Here is a 16,925-nt window from a genome sequence, read left to right on the forward strand (position 1 = left end):
GCGCCCGCATTTGTGAGCTCCAGCGATTGGCCAGGCGCGAGGCTGGGTACGGAAGCCGGTTGGGTGTTCCTGCGACCGGCGCCATGGAGCTGAGCGAGATGCTGTACAACAAGTCCGAGTACATCGAGACGGTGCGCGGGCCCGCGGGGGGCGGCCGGGCGCGGGCGGGCGGGGGCCCCGGCGTGCCTGCGCCGCGAAGGCCGGGGGGCGCCTTGCGACCGGGAGCCTGACCGCTGCGCGCCTTCCTCGCAGGCCTCCGGGAACAAGGTGAGCCGGCAGTCGGTGCTGTGTGGGAGCCAGAACATCGTGCTCAACGGCAAGGTGAGGGCCGCGGCGGGTGGGCAGGCCGCAGGAGCCGGGCCGCCGTTCGGCCGAGGCGAGGAGCGGAAGGAATCGCCCCGTCGAGTCCCCTCCAAGTGCCGCGGGAGGGCGGGGCGGACGGGGCTTCGCCTGGGCGGGGGCCGGCGGGCCATCCCGGCTTCCGGAAGCCAGGCAGGGGAGCGCCGTCCGCCTGGGCAGAGGAGCGAACGCGATCCGGGGGCTCTGGGGAGAAAGCGAGTAGAGGCCCAGGCGGCCGGTCCCGGGGCCAAGGCAGACACGCCCCGCAGGCTGGAACCCCCTCGGCGCCCCGTCGGCCCCTCCCGCCAGGCCCTCACCCCGCTCCGAGAAGGCCTGCACAGCGAACGGCTGCAACTCCCACCAGTCTTGTCTTTGCCTCTTCAGACGATCGTCATGAACGACTGCATCATTCGGGGCGACCTGGCCAACGTCCGGGTGGGGCGGCACTGCGTGGTGAAAAGCCGGAGCGTCATCCGGCCTCCCTTCAAGAAATTCAGCAAGGGGTAGGAGTTGCATTTCTTCCTCAGTTTTTCTTTTCGTTTTGTTGAACAAGTGCAGCGTCCAGTACCTCCTTGTTGGTGCTGCTGGAAACCGCCCTCCCTCCCGCAAGGGTGGTGCTGAGCTGAACACGGATCATCCAGTATCAGGCTCGGGCGACCAGCCGTTCGGTCAATTCCTGTCGCGACCAAACAGATCAGTGTGCTGCCTGCCACTTTAACACTAGTGGGAAGCGCCCGCGGGGAAGACCAGAGCAGAGTGGGCAGGACACAACGGACATGGACATGAAGACCACCTGGTTGGGCCTGGTTGCTGCATATCACGTGGAAGGGCGATCGTTGATCCGAAAAACAGACCCTGCACCTGCGGGAAAAACAAGAGGAAGAAGTGCAGTGTCCAGATATTTTTTTATATATATATATTTGTCCCCGCCCGTCTCTTCCCATTAGGGAACTCTGGGCGGTTATTGATATTATTGTCAAAAACACTAATCCAAAACAAACAAAAGCAGTCAGAAGGGAAAAGTGAAAGAAAAGAAAAAGGTGATTCACCCTTACACCTTGAATTCATCAGGACTTTCTGTGAGCACCGTGGCAGGCAGATCTCCTGCTAGTAGCGGGATTACATTTACAGGAGAACCGCTGCTGGATCCAGGCTGGCAAAATCTCTCCTAAGGAAGGAGAGATCATTGAGATTATCCATGTGGCTCCGGACAGCCACTCCTCATGAGTAGACTGAGGAAGTGCTGTTTTGCGGTCAGCTTATGAGTTGAGCGGCTGGGAGTCAGAATTCCACCAAGCTTGCACTCGTAATGCAGCCTTTTATGGACATTAAGTTCGACGGAGCCTCATTTCTTAATCACTTTTTGGATTAACTTTAAATTGTACTGGAGACATTAGACCCTTTGGATCAGCAAGGTTTTACTGTATTGCATTGGGTGGGTCCCCTGCTCCTTAGAAGATGGTATAAATTTGATTTTAAAAGTTTTGGAAATTTATGGTTCTTTTGATTATGCAGTAAAAGGGTGCTTAGAATATGGATTTCGGAGAGTTGACAACGGATTAAGGGTCTAGTTGTATTTGGAATTATAGCTCTGAATTAATTAGAAGACATTTTCCCATGGGAAATGCAATTGTTTTGGGAAAGAAATATGTTAAGGGGACCTTGAAGGTTGGACAGTATTGGTTAAATAAAACAATGGAGCAGAAATCTACAGCAGAAGTATTTGAATATTGGTCTGGCAAACTTCTTCATAAGATAGATAAATTTCTTGATAAGATTGACAGAGCATGTTGTAATGAAGTTACAGAACAAAGACAAGTTGCAATGTATAACTTTGAAATTATTTTGAAGGGGGATTTAAATGTGATAAGCAAGGAGAAGTATATGGAGAAAGATATGGACGCACAAATGGAACTGATGGATGGCTTATTCCCTAAAGCAGACGTACAGTCCTTGAACCAAGAAACTGATTTGGATGACTTTTCCTTGATATACAAAAGAGCTCTGTTATGCTCTTGAAGGACTTTATTAGAAGTGACAAACAAAAGGACAAGCTTTTTGTATTGAGTATACAAAAGAATCTGTTGAAGTTCTGAAAGATTTTTGGCTTAAAAAACAGATGAACAGAATTCTGGGACTCTTCTTAAAGGGGTTAAAAAATAAGATTCTTAAAAACTCAGGGAAGGAATACAAGGTCAGCTTATTCGATCAGGGCTAAAAGAGAAAAATAGTTGTATTTGGTTGCCCTTACTGGACCTTTCCATTTGGATTTTGTTTTTAACTTGAGAGATGAGCCATAAGGTGAAGAGAGACTATGTTTTATGCAGAGATGGCGATAAGCTATTAAAATTGTCTTTACTTGCTGGGATGAATGAGGAAGTTACTTTTTCTTTTCTTTTTTCTCTTTTTCTTTTCTTTTTCACACTTTTTTCCTTTTTTGTGTGTGTATTTTTCTGTTTGTATTTTTTGTAGTTTGTATTTGCTTTTATTCTTTTCATTCATAATTAATACAATTATCTTTAAAAAAAAGAGTACAATATTCATGCATATCTAAATGCACACAATTTAGTTTTTTGTATGCCATCCAGTTCCCAAGGCTCCAAGCGATTTGCACATTAATCATTGAAAACACACGGCACAAGAGTGAGATGACCACCCAAAGCCAGCATCCATAACCCCAACAATCAGTCACCAAACACCCACTGAAGCAGAATCATGTGGATGGCTCTGCAGTAAGAGGGGCCAGAGGCAACTCTGTGGGCTAGGAGTGCCAAAGCAGAGTGCTCTTTTGATCTCATGGGGACAAGACCCTTCACCACGCCTCGCTGCCAAAACACTCGGACCATGCAGATTCCCCTGGAGCAAATGGCTTCTAAGGCTGCCGGGACCCTTCTCCTGGGGGCTTTCTAGGGGAAAACCAGCCCTCAGAGACTGAGCTCAGAAACAAATAGGTAGCCAGTCAACTACTGGCATTACTTGGCAAGAGCAGCTTTTACCTAGTGACATCCTGGCTGTCATATCCTGCTACGGTTCCTGGTCATCTTCAACAGCAGAACCCATTATGGTGGTAATGAGGCATGGCTCACTGCTGCAGGAATTCACAGATCATTTTCCTGCCGGGGCAATTCTGAGAATGACACCAACAATTTGCTTTTGTTCTCCACTGTTTCGCCATAGCCAGTCTGGCTGCTAACAATGGAAATTGAATTAATTTCTGGACAACTTATTTTTAATCTTTTTAAAGGAATTTTGCAACACTCCTCCTGTGGGATTCCATTTTCAAAGGTGGTTGTGAGAATCTTACCAAAAACTTTGCCTAATCAAGGATTGTCATCTGAGATAAATTTGTTTATATCCTTGCCAATGCAATCTAGAAAGTTTGAGATTAATGTAATATACTGTATATGGAGTAAAATACTACCAATGAGCTATGTTGTCATTTCTGGTTGATTTGCTGAAATGGGTTTAAACATTTTATGCCATAAAGAGTTTCAGAATTGATCAAATTGAAAAATTAAATCCTGTTACGAAAACTGTTTTTGCTGATATAAAAGCATATTAAATCAAGATAGATTCTTATACTATTAAAAAAAAGTTGCTTCCAATTTATTCAGTGTGATGGAATGTGTCTGTGATGTTATAGTGATGTTATAGTCTTCAATAATGCTGCTGGTTCTCAGGAAGGAGGGAGAACATTCCAAGGAGGGGGGTGAGATAAGAGAAAACACAAGCCAGAGCTGGAATGTGGGAAGACTAAGAGGGTCAGAGTAGCCATGCCCTAGAGCCTTCCCAAGTTATTTCCCTTTAGGTTACATAGAGCAGCTTCTGTCTGGCAAGATTCTGTCTAAACAATGTGAGCAAATAAATAACTGAAGTTTGGCTGGATTGATTCTTTGTTGTTCTTGGACTGGGCCTGACATTCAGTTTGCAACTGAACTATATTTTTACTCAGATATTTAGGAAATACCATATCAGCTCTGAACAAATTAATTACACAATTGAGATCCTAAATATTCCTAATATTTATTTATTTATTTTCAAATGTTATCACCACCCATCTCCCCCGAAAAGAGGGACCCTGGGCGGTTTACAATAAAACTAACATTAAAACTGTGTACATACAAAAATACAAATACAAATTGCCAATATAGACAATAAAAATAAGTATAAAATCCAAGTGGGGATAAGATCTAATTCAGTGAGGAGGGCTCTAAGGTGCCAGCCACCCCCAGGAAAAACTACTCCCCTTCCGACCTCAGGCGAGGGAGCAGAGCCAGGTCTTCAAGTTCTTCCAGAAGGCCAGGAGCGAAGTGGCCTGCCCCACCTCCAGGGGCAGAGTGTTCCAGAGGATGGGAGCCACTGCAGAGAAGGCCCACCACCTGGACCCGCCAAACAAAATTCTCCTACCGACAGGGTCCGTAGCATGCCCTGTCTGCATGATCAGGTGGGACGGGTTGATGTCATGGGGATCAGGCGATCCCTCAGGTAACCTGGTCCCTTGCCATGTAGGGCTTTAAAGGTGACAACCAGCACCTTGAATTGGACCCGGAAGCAAACTGGTACCCAGTGCAGCTTGCGCAGCAGTGGTGTCATGTGCCGATCTTGGGGCACCAATAATTGCCCACGCAGCCGCATTCTGGACCAGCTGAAGCTTCCAGATACTCTTCAAGGGTAGCCCCATGTAGAGTGCATTGCAGTAGTCTATATGGGAGATGGCCAGGGCATGAGTGACTGTTTGGAGGGCTTCTCAATCCAGGAAAGGGTGTAACTGGTGCACAACACAAAGTTGTGCAAAGACCGTTCTGGCCACGACTGCCACCCACTCTTCGAGCAGAGTCGTGAGTCCAGAAGAACCCCCAGATTCCACAGTGGGTCTGAGTGGGGCAGTGCCACCCCATCCAGAACTAAAGATGACAACTTCTCAGATACAGAGGAGCCATCAACCCACAGCCACTCTGCCTTACCAGGGTTCAGCTGAAGCCTGTTGTTCTCCATCCAGACCCCCACAGCCCCCAGGCACCTGGAGAGGGCAGCCACAGGATCACTTACCTCACGTGGGACGGAAATGTACAATTAAGTATCATCAGCGTATTGATGATAACTTCATCTTGTGGTGACAGATAATCTCACCCATGTAGATGTTGAATAGTAGAGATGTTATGAGTACGGATGGTGAGCAGGAGGGGGCCCCTATCCAGAGGGGAAAACGCATGTGTAGTTTACAGGCTTTGAACTGTCTTTCAAAGAAACTCAAAGCAGACCCGCCTTGAGTTTTGGGGTTTATCTGTCTGGGTTTCCCACGTTCCTTCAGTTTGGTAGGATTTTCTGTCTACTGTAGCAGTTAATGAACACTAGAGACAATCTCCTCGTCTCCGTGTGGTTTTTTGCTTAAGTCAGGACAAGAGGAGAGAGAACCGAACCCTGCAGCACCCCACAAAAGAGGGATCGGGGGTCAGATCTCTCGCCTCCTATCACCACCGATTGGGACTGACCCTGGAGGAAGGAGGTGAACCAGCGCAGAGCCACACCACTCACCCCCCAACTCCCTGAGCCACCCCAAAAGGATACCACGGTCAATGATATTGAAAGCCGCTGAGAGGTCAAGAAGAGCAAGGATGGATGCGCTGCCTCCATCCTGCTCACGCCAGAGATCATCCATAAGTGCAACCAATGCCGTTTCCGTTCCCTGGCCTGAAACCTGACTGAGAGGTCTAGATAATCCTTTTCATCCAGAACCCTCTGGAGCTGAAAAGCCACCACCTTCTCAACCACCTTCCCCAGAAAGGGGAGGTGGGAGACAAGATGAAAATTGTCCAACAGGGTCCAGGTATGGTTTCTTGAGGAGGTGGTGTATCAGCACCTCCTTGAAGGCAGTTGGAAACACCCCCTCTCTCAAGGATGTGTTAACCATTGCCTGGACCCAACCACATGTCACCTCCTGGGCTGCCTTCACCAGCCAGGAGGGGCATGGGTCTAGATGACAAGTGGTGGCATTTACAGTTTGGAGGATTGTTAATATCTCAATCAAAATAAGGTAGGTGAAAGGGAGTATCCTTGCTTTGTGTTCCTGTTAATTTGAAAAGAACCTGTGTTTACTCATGTTCCTTACTGCAGGTCCTGGTGAATATCACTGCCTGCTGTATTTTCTGTTATGCCCTTAATAAATCTCCATGAACATTTGCGCCCGTAATCTGACAGTTTTATGAAATAAGAATAGCTTCTGGTTTAGAATAACCCAGCAATGGAAGACTGATCTCTTAACCAAGAACCTTTCAATAAAGTTTTGCTTCTAGAAATATCATAACAAATAATACTTGCCTTTTCCTGTTTACCGTATGCAGCAGGGCTTGATTATTTTACTGGGTGGTTATTGCTGACATCAAATGATACAGTGTTAAATTGGTCATCACAGATATTCTTGATTATGTCATTGTACATAACTCCAAAAACATTATTTAACCCTAACCCTTACCAAAAAATGTTTGTGTCAAAATTAATATGCTTAAATGCTTTAATAATAAAAATAAAGAACACCCAGCAGAGAGGAGACGGTCCCCTCGTCCTAGATCTTGGGTATCACCTTCAGGGTCTCCCGTCTGCTTTTGCTCTTTCTTTGTCTTGGCTGCCACTGAGGAGGGCGGGTGGCCAGGTGGGTGGAAAGGAATCAGCAAGAGCTCTGCTGGGGGTTGGCATCAGTCGGGGGCCACAAGGGGCCTGGGAATCCTTGGATTCTGTCCCCTCTCTGGGCGACCAAACCTGCAGGCCAGGCACAAGCATTGTGCCCTGCTTTTGCTCGGCCCTGAGTGTGGAAGGGCTGCTGGTGGTGAAGCTCCATCCTTTCTTTTCGCAGGGTTGCTTTCTTCCCTCTGCACATCGGAGATCACGTCTTCATCGAGGAGGATTGTGTGGTCAACGCAGCTCAGATTGGCTCCTATGTCCACATAGGCAAGAACTGTGTCATTGTAAGTGCCTGTACCTGCTTGGTTTCAGGTGATGGGGAGCTCTCTGGCACAAATCCAGCTTCACCTGAAGCTCCTGGGAGCTTAGATGTTGACCCTGAGTGGGTGCCCCGGGGAGGAGAGCCACACCCACCCATTCAAATTAATGGGTGGTGGGACTGATCTGCTGATCGGGGGTCTCAGACTCTTCAGGAAACCTTCTTTGGCTTGCTCGTTCCCTTTTTGTATGAGGGTGACATGTCCCAGCTGGAATGGCTACCCATCAAACAAATAGAGTGTAGAGTTGTGCAACAGCAAAAAGCTGCCTCTGTAAAAAATACTGTCTCGTGGCTTTGCGGACTGCAGAAGTGAGAGAGATGAACCTCGCCAGATCAGTCTCTGAGAAGGCACCTTGTGTGACAGACGGCTAAGTTGTTGGTGGGTCCTGTGGCAGAGGCATAATTGTGGCATCATTTTTACCAAGATAGCATTTGCCCAAGGTGACATGACAGAAAGTTACCCAGTTAGGACATCTTTCTTTCTGGACTTAAAGCCTCTCGGGGTCTCTGTTTTGATGGGTGATGGTGTGGTGGGGATCTGTCAGCCCTCCCAGGTAAACCAGATAGGAAACATGACAAGATGATGAGCTAACTCTACTTTATTTCAAGGCTCCATTAACAGAATCTTGCAAGTGTGAAAGTACAAATCTCCCACCCTCCCTATTTATTGCTCAGGTGGTCTGAGCGGGTCTTTCCTAAGCTGCTTCTTTAGACCATCTCCCTCTCTCAGGCTCCCTTTCCTTTTATCTGATTGCTCCCCAGGCAGGATCTCTTCCCTCTGTTCTCCAAGGTCACGCTCGCATTCCATCACTGCATCTGAGCAAAATGCCACAGTAGGGCATGAGCAAAGGTGGGGAGCTAATGCTTCTTGCCCTGCAAATAACTGCTTATCTATTCCAGATTAAAAGTCCACTTTCTGGTTATTGGGTGGGGGTGGAGAGAGATTATCTCCAGATAGCCTTCCTGATCAGAACAACATTTCCATGGCCAAACCAAACAACACGCTTTAGTAAGAATTAATTCTGAGCCCCATGAAGTGATCTTTCCCACCTGAATAAACATTCTAAGACATTTTGTTGGCCAACACAGTGAGACCTTTTGCTGTTCAGGGAGTGGGACGTGGCTTGCTGTGCCATACTTGAAGCTGGTTCCTCTGTGTGGGAGGCAACTGGAAGGGCTGTTTACCTGCTTTGTAGCCCAACAAGAGATCCTGTGTGTCTGGTGTGACTGGGTATCCTGGCTTTATCTCTGGTGTTTAAAAGCACAATGAAGTCAGGGACCATTTCATAGAGCCTGGAATCTACAGGCTTTTGGAGGCTTCCCTTTGGAGACCCTCCATTGGGTGGCCTGGAGCTTCCTCCAAGCCCGCTTCTGCCTTCCTTCCCTCCATCTGTGGTGAGCCGGCCCCCAGTGCTTTCAGCATCCCAGGGTTATGGCGGCAACCCCTGGAGCAGGATGGTGCTGATGCCTCCTGGGCCCCAGGCAGCCTTGGCTGTGCTCCCTCTTCTGGCAGCAGTTCCAGTTCCTGACACAGAGCTGGCACTGCAGAGGCCATCTAAAGGCTGGCTCCATCCCTTTGGCCGGATGCTGCAGAACAGAGCTCTTCCTGGTTAAGGCCAAGGGGCTCCAGCAGATTGTGTGTTCATTTCTGGGTATCCTTTTAGGGTCGCCGGTGTGTCCTGAAGGACTGTTGCAGAATCCTTGACAACACCGTATTGCCCCCAGAAACAGTGGTCCCACCTTTTACCATCTTCTCTGGCTGCCCAGGTAAGCTGGAGGGGGCATGGATGCTGGGGGCAAGGGGCAAGCGGGCTGCTCACATTCCCCTTCCTCTGCAGGGCTCTTCTCGGGCGAGCTCCCAGAGTGCACACAGGAGTTGATGGTCGATGTCACCAAGAGCTACTACCAGAAATTCCTGCCCCTCACCCAGATCTGAGGGCAGGCTCAGGACTGGCACAGCCTGTGGGGGCCCTGCGGGCAGCCGGCTCCAGACCTGACCAGCAGGCCTGCCGAAAGCTTCCCGGTCAGGCAGCCTTCCTCTTTGGTGACTTCCTCCATCCCAGATTGACCAGGCCCAGGCCAGAATCTCTCCTGCTGTTGGAGTAGCCCTGCTGGCTGGCCTTGATTTGGCTCCCCGCAGACACGCTCCATGATGGCGTGACTCTAAATCCACTTTGCTCCATAGAGCAGGCGAGAGAAGTGCTCGGTGCTTTGTGGGGCGGGTGGGGGGTTGTGTAGAATGTTGCGGCTCTTGCTTTCTCCGGTCCTTTCCGCTGTATCGAAGCCTGCCCTACGTGGGTCTGGGCTCCCTTCTCACTGCCTTCGTTTTGTTTGGGGCCGCCTAAGAGCTTTCGTCAGATGCTGCCAAACCGTCTCTTCAGACGCCAGTTGTGGAAGGGGCTTCTTCAGGCCAAGGAGCTCCAGCCCAGGCCCAGACCACTGCTTTGTGGGATCTGAATCCAGGCCTGACTCTTTCCTCCTCCTCCTTGTCTGGGGGGAAGGAGCTGTGAGACAGTGAGGTTTAAGGATGACTTGAGGCTGGCAGGGCCAGGTCATGCCCCTCTCCCAAGGGCAGCCGCTGGGCCTTCCTGTCGATGGTCACTTGGGAGAAACTGGGCAAGGGGAAAGGACCGTGGGTACCATGGGGGTGGGGGGTGGGGAGAGAAACTCCTGAACAAAGCTGCCCAGTAGGAGGGAAAGGGCAGAAGCCGCCAACGTGCAAATGTTGGGTGCAAACAGTCTCCTGGGAAGCTGCTGCCCCTTCCTTGTCCTGCCCACTCCAAGCTCTTCCCATGCTTTGCTTCAGTTTTTTTCCCCCTTCCATAGGTAAAGCCATTGATCACCTGGTTTTACTGTGTTGTGTTCTCACATTGCTACTTTCTGCACGTAGATTCCAACTTCCAGGCTCTGCGTGTGGGTGTGCACGTGTTTGTGTCTGTGTTCTTGGTCTGGGAAGCTCCACTGTGTATTAACCAGCCAGGGACTATTTCAACGCATTGTAGGAATCCTGGCTAACTGTACAATTGCTCTCTGCTTTGTCAGCATTTACTTGTATATGTAATAAAGCCTGAACTGCCCAAGCATGATGACAGTGGTGATTCTCTCTGGGGAAGATTGGTTGCCTGGCCAGTCAGCGTTTTACACGTGCCCAGGAGACCCATTGCCTGGTGCTGCTCAAATGTCTTTGGGTGAGACTCGGAAATAGTTTGGGCCACAGAGCCGCTGACGGGCCTCTCTTTGCATTTCTCACCTCTGGGGAGGGATCCTTGGCTTATCAAGCATTCGGTGAAAGCAGTGATCCAGGAGCAGGGGTAGCAGCAACCCAGCTCTCTTGCATCAGAACAGCCAAAGCTGCATTCACACTCACTGGTCGGTTTTGCTCTGGCTTAGCGTGATAGATGAAACTCAGCTATTGTGGATTGTAAGTCATAGTTTATGGCTTAGCATTTTGTGTGACCTAGACACATTTGACTTGTCCAAGCACCTGTAGTGTGGGGCAAGGTGTGAACCCTAACATAATTTAAAAACCTTGCTGGTTGCACTGAGTAATTTTCTACAAACTACCTTATAGCTGACAGAAATCCAAAAGTCACTTATTCCGTAGCAAATTTTTGCTATATGGTGATCTGGATAAACAGAGAGTCACCATCATGGGGCAGAATGGCCATCCCCAGCAGTAACCTTGCTTACATCTGCATATTGTTGAATGCTTTATGATGCATCGGGTTTTATTTTTTATATTGGATTTCCGGTCAATGACCTAAATAAAAAAATTAATGACCTGTTTTTGGTATTGTAGGGTTACTTGGTAGACAGGCATCTGCTTCATCAGTTGCATGATTTGGAAGAAGCACTTTGGACCTTGTGCTGGTGCAGCCCCTCCCCTTTCTTTCAGGTCTTCAGCAATCCTGGAGAAAGATGCCACTGCTTTAACAAGTCATCCTGCGACTCTTAAAAGCAGCTGCAACTGTTTAAATTTCTTGCAGATGCTTGAAAAAAGAGGGGCTGCATTTAGGGCTAGCAGAAATGTGCTTTGCTACGCAAGGTTCAGAATGCTTCCTCTGAATCCTCTGTGAAGCCTGCCCAGTGCTGGTAAAGAGTGAAATGCCGAAGATGCAGGTAAGCGACCGAACCGGAAAGTCCCTGGAGCCCAGAAAGGAAAAGGAACGCTTTCGAAAGGAGACTAGCAGATCACTGCTTGGACCTCTGTGTTCCAGCGCCTTCGGTGCTCTGACTCTTTTGAGGTGCCAACAGCTGCCTTGGCCAACAAGGCTGCCAAAATAAAAACGGGTTGCGGCACTATGTGGCTCTGAGCTGCTGATATTTAAAAACAATGCAGGACTAGCCAATAGCAATTTGAGGATTTGTACCTTTAAATATTTATATATCTTTTAATCGACCATTAATGAAGTCATTTTCTTAAAAATAGCTAAACCTTATTAAATGTATACCCTGCCATACACGAGCAGTTGCACCAATTTACAAAATTAAATCAACTCTAAAATGCAGAATAAATGTGATACAATTAGCAGCAATTAACAGTTAAACATTGGGTGGAAAAGATGCATTTTTGCCCTTTTCTTGAGGGTGGGGGAACCAAACATACCTTTCAGTGAAGAGCATTCTGTGCGGTTGCATTGATGGGGGTTCCCAAGTAGAAGGCTCTGTGGGGGCTGCGTCTGAGAGTCAAGCACCTGGAGCCGGGCGTCCATCACTGGAGGATTTCACGCAAAGGTGGACAGTTGTCTGGGGTGGACTGAGGATTCCTGGGCAGAGACTTGGACTAGAAGACCTTCAAGGTTCCTTTTGATCCCAGGATTCTATGAAATCCAGCTGTTACATATGTGTCACAGCAGGCCACTCTTAACGAGAGTCCTTGGTTCCTGTTTTAGCACTCCTACTCTACCATATTGGAGAATTTGTTTTTTATTCAATCTGAAGGAGAAATTTGAAAGACTCCTTGGATTTTAGTGTTTTGGTTTTTTCCCCAGTCTGTCTGTTCTTCTATATGTCTTGGCTGCTTCCTCCCTTCTTCTTGCCCCCCCCCTTTCCGGCTTGGGGGTATGTGCTATTCCTTCCCAGTTCACCTGGAAGATTACTCAGGGCAGCATCTCCTCAGGCTGGTCAATGGTGCTGGGAATGTGGATGCCTCCTTGGCCACAACTGTCAGCCCTTCAAGGTGGTTAAGAATGTTAATAGTATTTTTATTATAAGATGGTGGCACTGCAGATTAAACCGCTGAGCTGCTGAGCTTGCCGATCAGAAGGTTGGCGGTTCAAATCTGCATGACGGGGTGAGCTCCCGTTGCTAGTCCCAGCTCCTGCCAACCTAGCAGTTCGAAAACATGCAAATGTGAGTAGATTAATAGGTACCGCTTCGGCGGGCAGGTAATGGTGTTCTGTGACTGTCATGCTGGCCACATGACCATGGAAGTGTCTACGGACGAACGCCGGCTCTTCGGCTTTGAAACGGAGATGAGCACCGCCCCCGTAGAGTCAGACGCAACTGGACTTAATGTCAAGGGAAACCTTTACCTTTACGAGACAACCCGTGACCCGTTGGGTCATCGTTTCACAGATATTTCCTTACCAGGTTCCTCAATGCCTTCAACAGTAGAACTTCTGATGTCCTGCCTTCACTGGAAAAGTTCTTAAAAGTTCAGGGAGATATTCAGAGTTGTATCAGCCTTGAAAATAACCCATGTCGTTCCTATTAAACTGAATAACCCAGTCAAACGTAGGACTACAGGAAATGTTTTATGACATTTTGTATCATCTCATAAAATGTTTTATGATAATTTTTATGTCATAAAATGTTTTATAAAATTTGCAAAATTTCAATTCCACGGAAGTCATGGGTCCCTGATTTTTGACGCATTCTGTAAGTTAGCCCATTTGAGGCACCTTGGTTCAAAAATTGTTGCCCTATGATGCACCGTTTCACCCAGTTAAAGGTTACACACAGACAGAGTTTTAGTAGTATATAGATTACAATAACAGAGTCTTGCAATTTTAAATATGCTTCCCCCCCACCTCCATTTATCTTCAATAGAACTAGGGAGGGTCAAGCCTGAGAGGCTTTCTCAAATTACGTTTCTGCCCTGGACTCAAATTTTGTTTATCTGACCATTGTCTTGGTTGCAGCTCTTCCTCCTGTTCCTCAAGTTTATTCCTTCTGCTCATTTCACAAGCTCCCCTCACAACCCCAGGTTTCTTGCAAGCTTTAGTGAAAGACGTGTTCATCTTTGCAAACATGAAAAGGGGCAATGTGAAGTCTCTGCAAGAATTTCTTTGTTCACTCATTGGTGGCAAAATGGAACACAAAATTTAAAGTAACTCCCTTACGCCCAAGGTGGCTGAGCTGATCTCTTTCAGGTTGCTCTTGTAAATACAGAAGCCAGGAAAGAGCTGGATAGGCATTATTACTTATTACATCTGTTCTCCTACTCATCTCCTGCCCGTTACACACACACACACACACCATCGAGGTTATTGAGGACTAAAGGGTTAGCGCTGGATCTAAAACAGGCTGGAAGACTTTCAGCACAGACTTTGGGCTTAGCAGGATCATGGGATGCTCTACCCAGGAGGAAGAAAGCCAGCTGCTGCCCTCCTCCTGGGGCCCTTCTGAAATGGGGATCTGTCAGAGATCTGGCTGTGTAATGTTATGTGGGAATGACCTTGGGAGACAGGAGGGAGAGCCACAGACTGGACAACCAGCATGTGCAAGAAGCCTCAGCCCACAGGAGGGAGGGAGGGCATGGGAAGCATTTCTGAAGGGACCCTCCCTAGTTTTCCAGAGAGTAAAGAGAAAGGGGGAGAGAAATACCTTCAGCCTTGCAAGATTCTGTTAATGCAACCTTGCAATAAAGATAGAGCCAGTACTCCTGGTTGTGCTTCTTGTCCAGACTGCCTCGCAGGCAGGGCTAACCAGCTGGGAGGTGGCTGCTGAGCGCCCCCCCCCCCCCCAGCAGCAGGCAGCAGATGTGGAAGCGCCTTCCCTCCTCTGCAAACTGGCTCTGGAGGAAACCAGCCGAATATCCATCCACAGGGACATTCCCTTTGGTGGTTCACCAGAAGAGGTGACTGACGAGATCAGCCCGTCGTTCCAGAGCAGCTGGTGAGAAGAGGGGACACCTGCCAGCCCCTCCTGCCTGTTTGGGCAGTTTGCCTCCTGCTGGAGGCTGGTCCTGGCAGCCTCTTGCTGAGCTGCAGCACATGTTGCTCTTCTGATGGTTTTGCATCCGCCCTGCCCGGGTCAGGTCCCATTTGGAGGCACCCCAGTTTAAAAGAATGACGACAAACTCGAGTGGGTTCACAGGAGGGCTACCAAGACAGTAATCTTGAAATGATGAAATCCTAAATGGACACAAGCTCAGCTGCTGGAGACTTAAGGGCTGTAGCCGTGTGGTCTTCGGAACCGGGGTCCAGAATGTTTTTGGACCTACCACTCTTTCCTTGGATGGCTGTTATCCAAGACTAGCCAAGCCTGACCCTGCTTAGCTTCAGAGCCTGGGCTTGAGAAGACGGGGCAGCCCATCGTGGGTGCAGTGCTGCTTCTGTAGGGCAGGCCAAGTCACAACGGCCAGGTGCCCCAGGCCGGGCACAACTGTGTCCAGGCTTTGTGCTTTGCTAAACCAGGTAAGCGGTGAAAGCACACAGTCTGGCAACCCCCCCCCCACCAGATGTGTACACAAAGGAATGTAAGAATATATCAGCCACCTCTTCCTCCCTTTACAAACAAGTGTGTGCATAACCCACCCTGTCTTCAAGGATTCACTGGAAATAATTAACTCGGCAAAGAAAACATTAAAAGGCGTCCCAGCAACTTTCATGTAGGAGATCAGCGCACAGCTCCTGTCTTTCAAACATCTCCCCGCCCTGGCATTCAGAGTGCTGGGACAATGGCTCGCCCGCCACTCCCACCAGTCCTCCAATCTTTGCTTCAGAAGCTCCTCCGCACACCTCCCGGCTGGCCACCGCTACCTGGCACCAGGGCCCTCCTCAACGCAGAGCCTGCACTTCTTCATCCACCCCACCAAGCACCATCCTGGGCAGAGCACTGCCCTGAAGCAAACACGCTGGGCCAGAAACCCCGGGGAGCTGTGGCAGTGGCAGGGGATCCCGTCCAGCCCCAGGAGAGCTGAGCTGAGTGAGCCACAGCAGCCCCCGGGGCAGAGGCTGTGGCAGCAGCCTGGCAGTGTGCCTAGCTCACCCTCAGCAGAGGTCAGAGGGCCGGCTCATGTCCAGGCCTCCCATCTCGCCCCTCAGGGTTTGGGCACCTAAAGCTATGCAAGACAGTTGTGACTTGCTGATTTTGGCCCAACCAGTCACGATCCTTTTAAATCTTATTCCTCCAGGATTTGGATCACTTGCAATTTCAATAAACATTTTTCCATCCTCACAGTCAAGTAGTTAATAAAAAGGCTGAACTGCCCAGCATTGTGGATGCTAAAAACTTTTTATCTGCTCAAGCACACACTTATAAGACATCTATACAAGCACAATTAAGCAGTTGTTGATTCTTGAAATTATTTATATCACATCTCATATGCTTTAAGAGAGCTAACAAAAAAGTGATCAAGTACGATAAAAGATGATAGCAAAGAAACGGTGTGCCAAGCATAACAAGCAAGCAATGAGCCTAGAAAGGGCAGCAGTTCAAACATCAGAGCCAGGCAAACAAGGAGCAAGGAAGATCCCAGATCAACGGCCACAGGTTTCAGAAGAAATGGCCGTCTTTCACAGTTGCATAATTCAACGGTGGAAAAGGGGGTCATTCCCCCTTTCCCCTTCCTGCCATTAGGGAACGCTGCAGCAAGCGTGGGGGGGCGGTTTAGGCTGCTCACGAATAGCCACCCCCAGAGCCCCGCTGCTCCACTGGGGCTCCCCATCCCCGGGCAAAATAATGGGCCACCGTCCCCGTGGAGTGGAGGCCCTCCGAGACCCAACCGCCATTTAGAAAAAGGCTGGTCGCCGCCGCCTGCCTCGATGGACGGGCAAGCGTAAGTCGGTTCTTCCCCCTTCGTAACGAAACCCAAAGCCCTCCGGGGCACCTTTTCGGACTAGCGAATGTCATGAAAAGGCCTAAAATAAGCCAGCCACAAAAGGTGCTCCCAGGCGCCCTCGCATTTCGCAACGGAGGGGCTCTCCTCCTACAGCGCCTCCTTTTTAGCAAAACCGCCCTGGTTTTCAGAGTTTTTCGGCATTGGGGAAAGAGCCGCTGGAAAGGGAAGGCCCCCCGCCCCTCCTGCCGAGGCGCCCCGACGGTCGCCCCGATTCGCCCAGAAGGGTCACCTCCGTGAGATCTTGGCGCATCTTAAACGCGCCAAGCAGAGCGGGACCGGCCTAGTGCCTCGCGGCGGGAACGGGGGCGATCCTGCGGCCAGGGAAAGCGGCGGCGGCGGCGGCGGCGGGTGCAGCGCCCGGCACCTTCCCCCGGCTGGACGAGCACCGCAGAGCTCCCGCGGCCGGGACCGCAGCAGCGCCGGCCTCTCCTCCAGCTGCCCCGGCACCGCCCCTGGCCCCCGATTGGCCACGGCCGGAGCCCGCGGCGCATAAAGCCTGCGGGGAGCGCCTGCCCGCCGGAG

General features: G+C 49.7%; 1 protein-coding gene across 1 annotated transcript; it reads left to right on the forward strand.

The window, feature by feature from the left end:
* Positions 1–22: 22 nt before the first annotated feature.
* DCTN5 (dynactin subunit 5) lies at positions 23–10,422 on the forward strand. The gene is made up of 6 exons (XM_063314709.1): positions 23–131; positions 253–321; positions 724–842; positions 7,190–7,301; positions 9,001–9,103; positions 9,175–10,422. The coding sequence occupies exons 1-6, from the start codon at positions 84–86 to the stop codon at positions 9,270–9,272; spliced, it is 549 nt and encodes a 182-aa protein (XP_063170779.1). The 5' UTR covers positions 23–83; the 3' UTR covers positions 9,273–10,422.
* Positions 10,423–16,925: the final 6,503 nt, after the last annotated feature.

Source organism: Candoia aspera, chromosome 14, assembly GCF_035149785.1.
Source record: "Candoia aspera isolate rCanAsp1 chromosome 14, rCanAsp1.hap2, whole genome shotgun sequence".
NCBI lineage: Eukaryota > Metazoa > Chordata > Lepidosauria > Squamata > Boidae > Candoia > Candoia aspera.

Coding starts and splice junctions, on each gene's coding strand:
- DCTN5 (XM_063314709.1), top strand. CDS start 84: ATGGAGCTGAGCGAGATGCTGTACAACAAGTCCGAGTACATCGAGACG. Junction 7,302..9,000: donor TAGGCAAGAACTGTGTCATT/GTAAGTGCCTGT, acceptor GTATCCTTTTAG/GGTCGCCGGTGTGTCCTGAA. Junction 9,104..9,174: donor CATCTTCTCTGGCTGCCCAG/GTAAGCTGGAGG, acceptor CTTCCTCTGCAG/GGCTCTTCTCGGGCGAGCTC.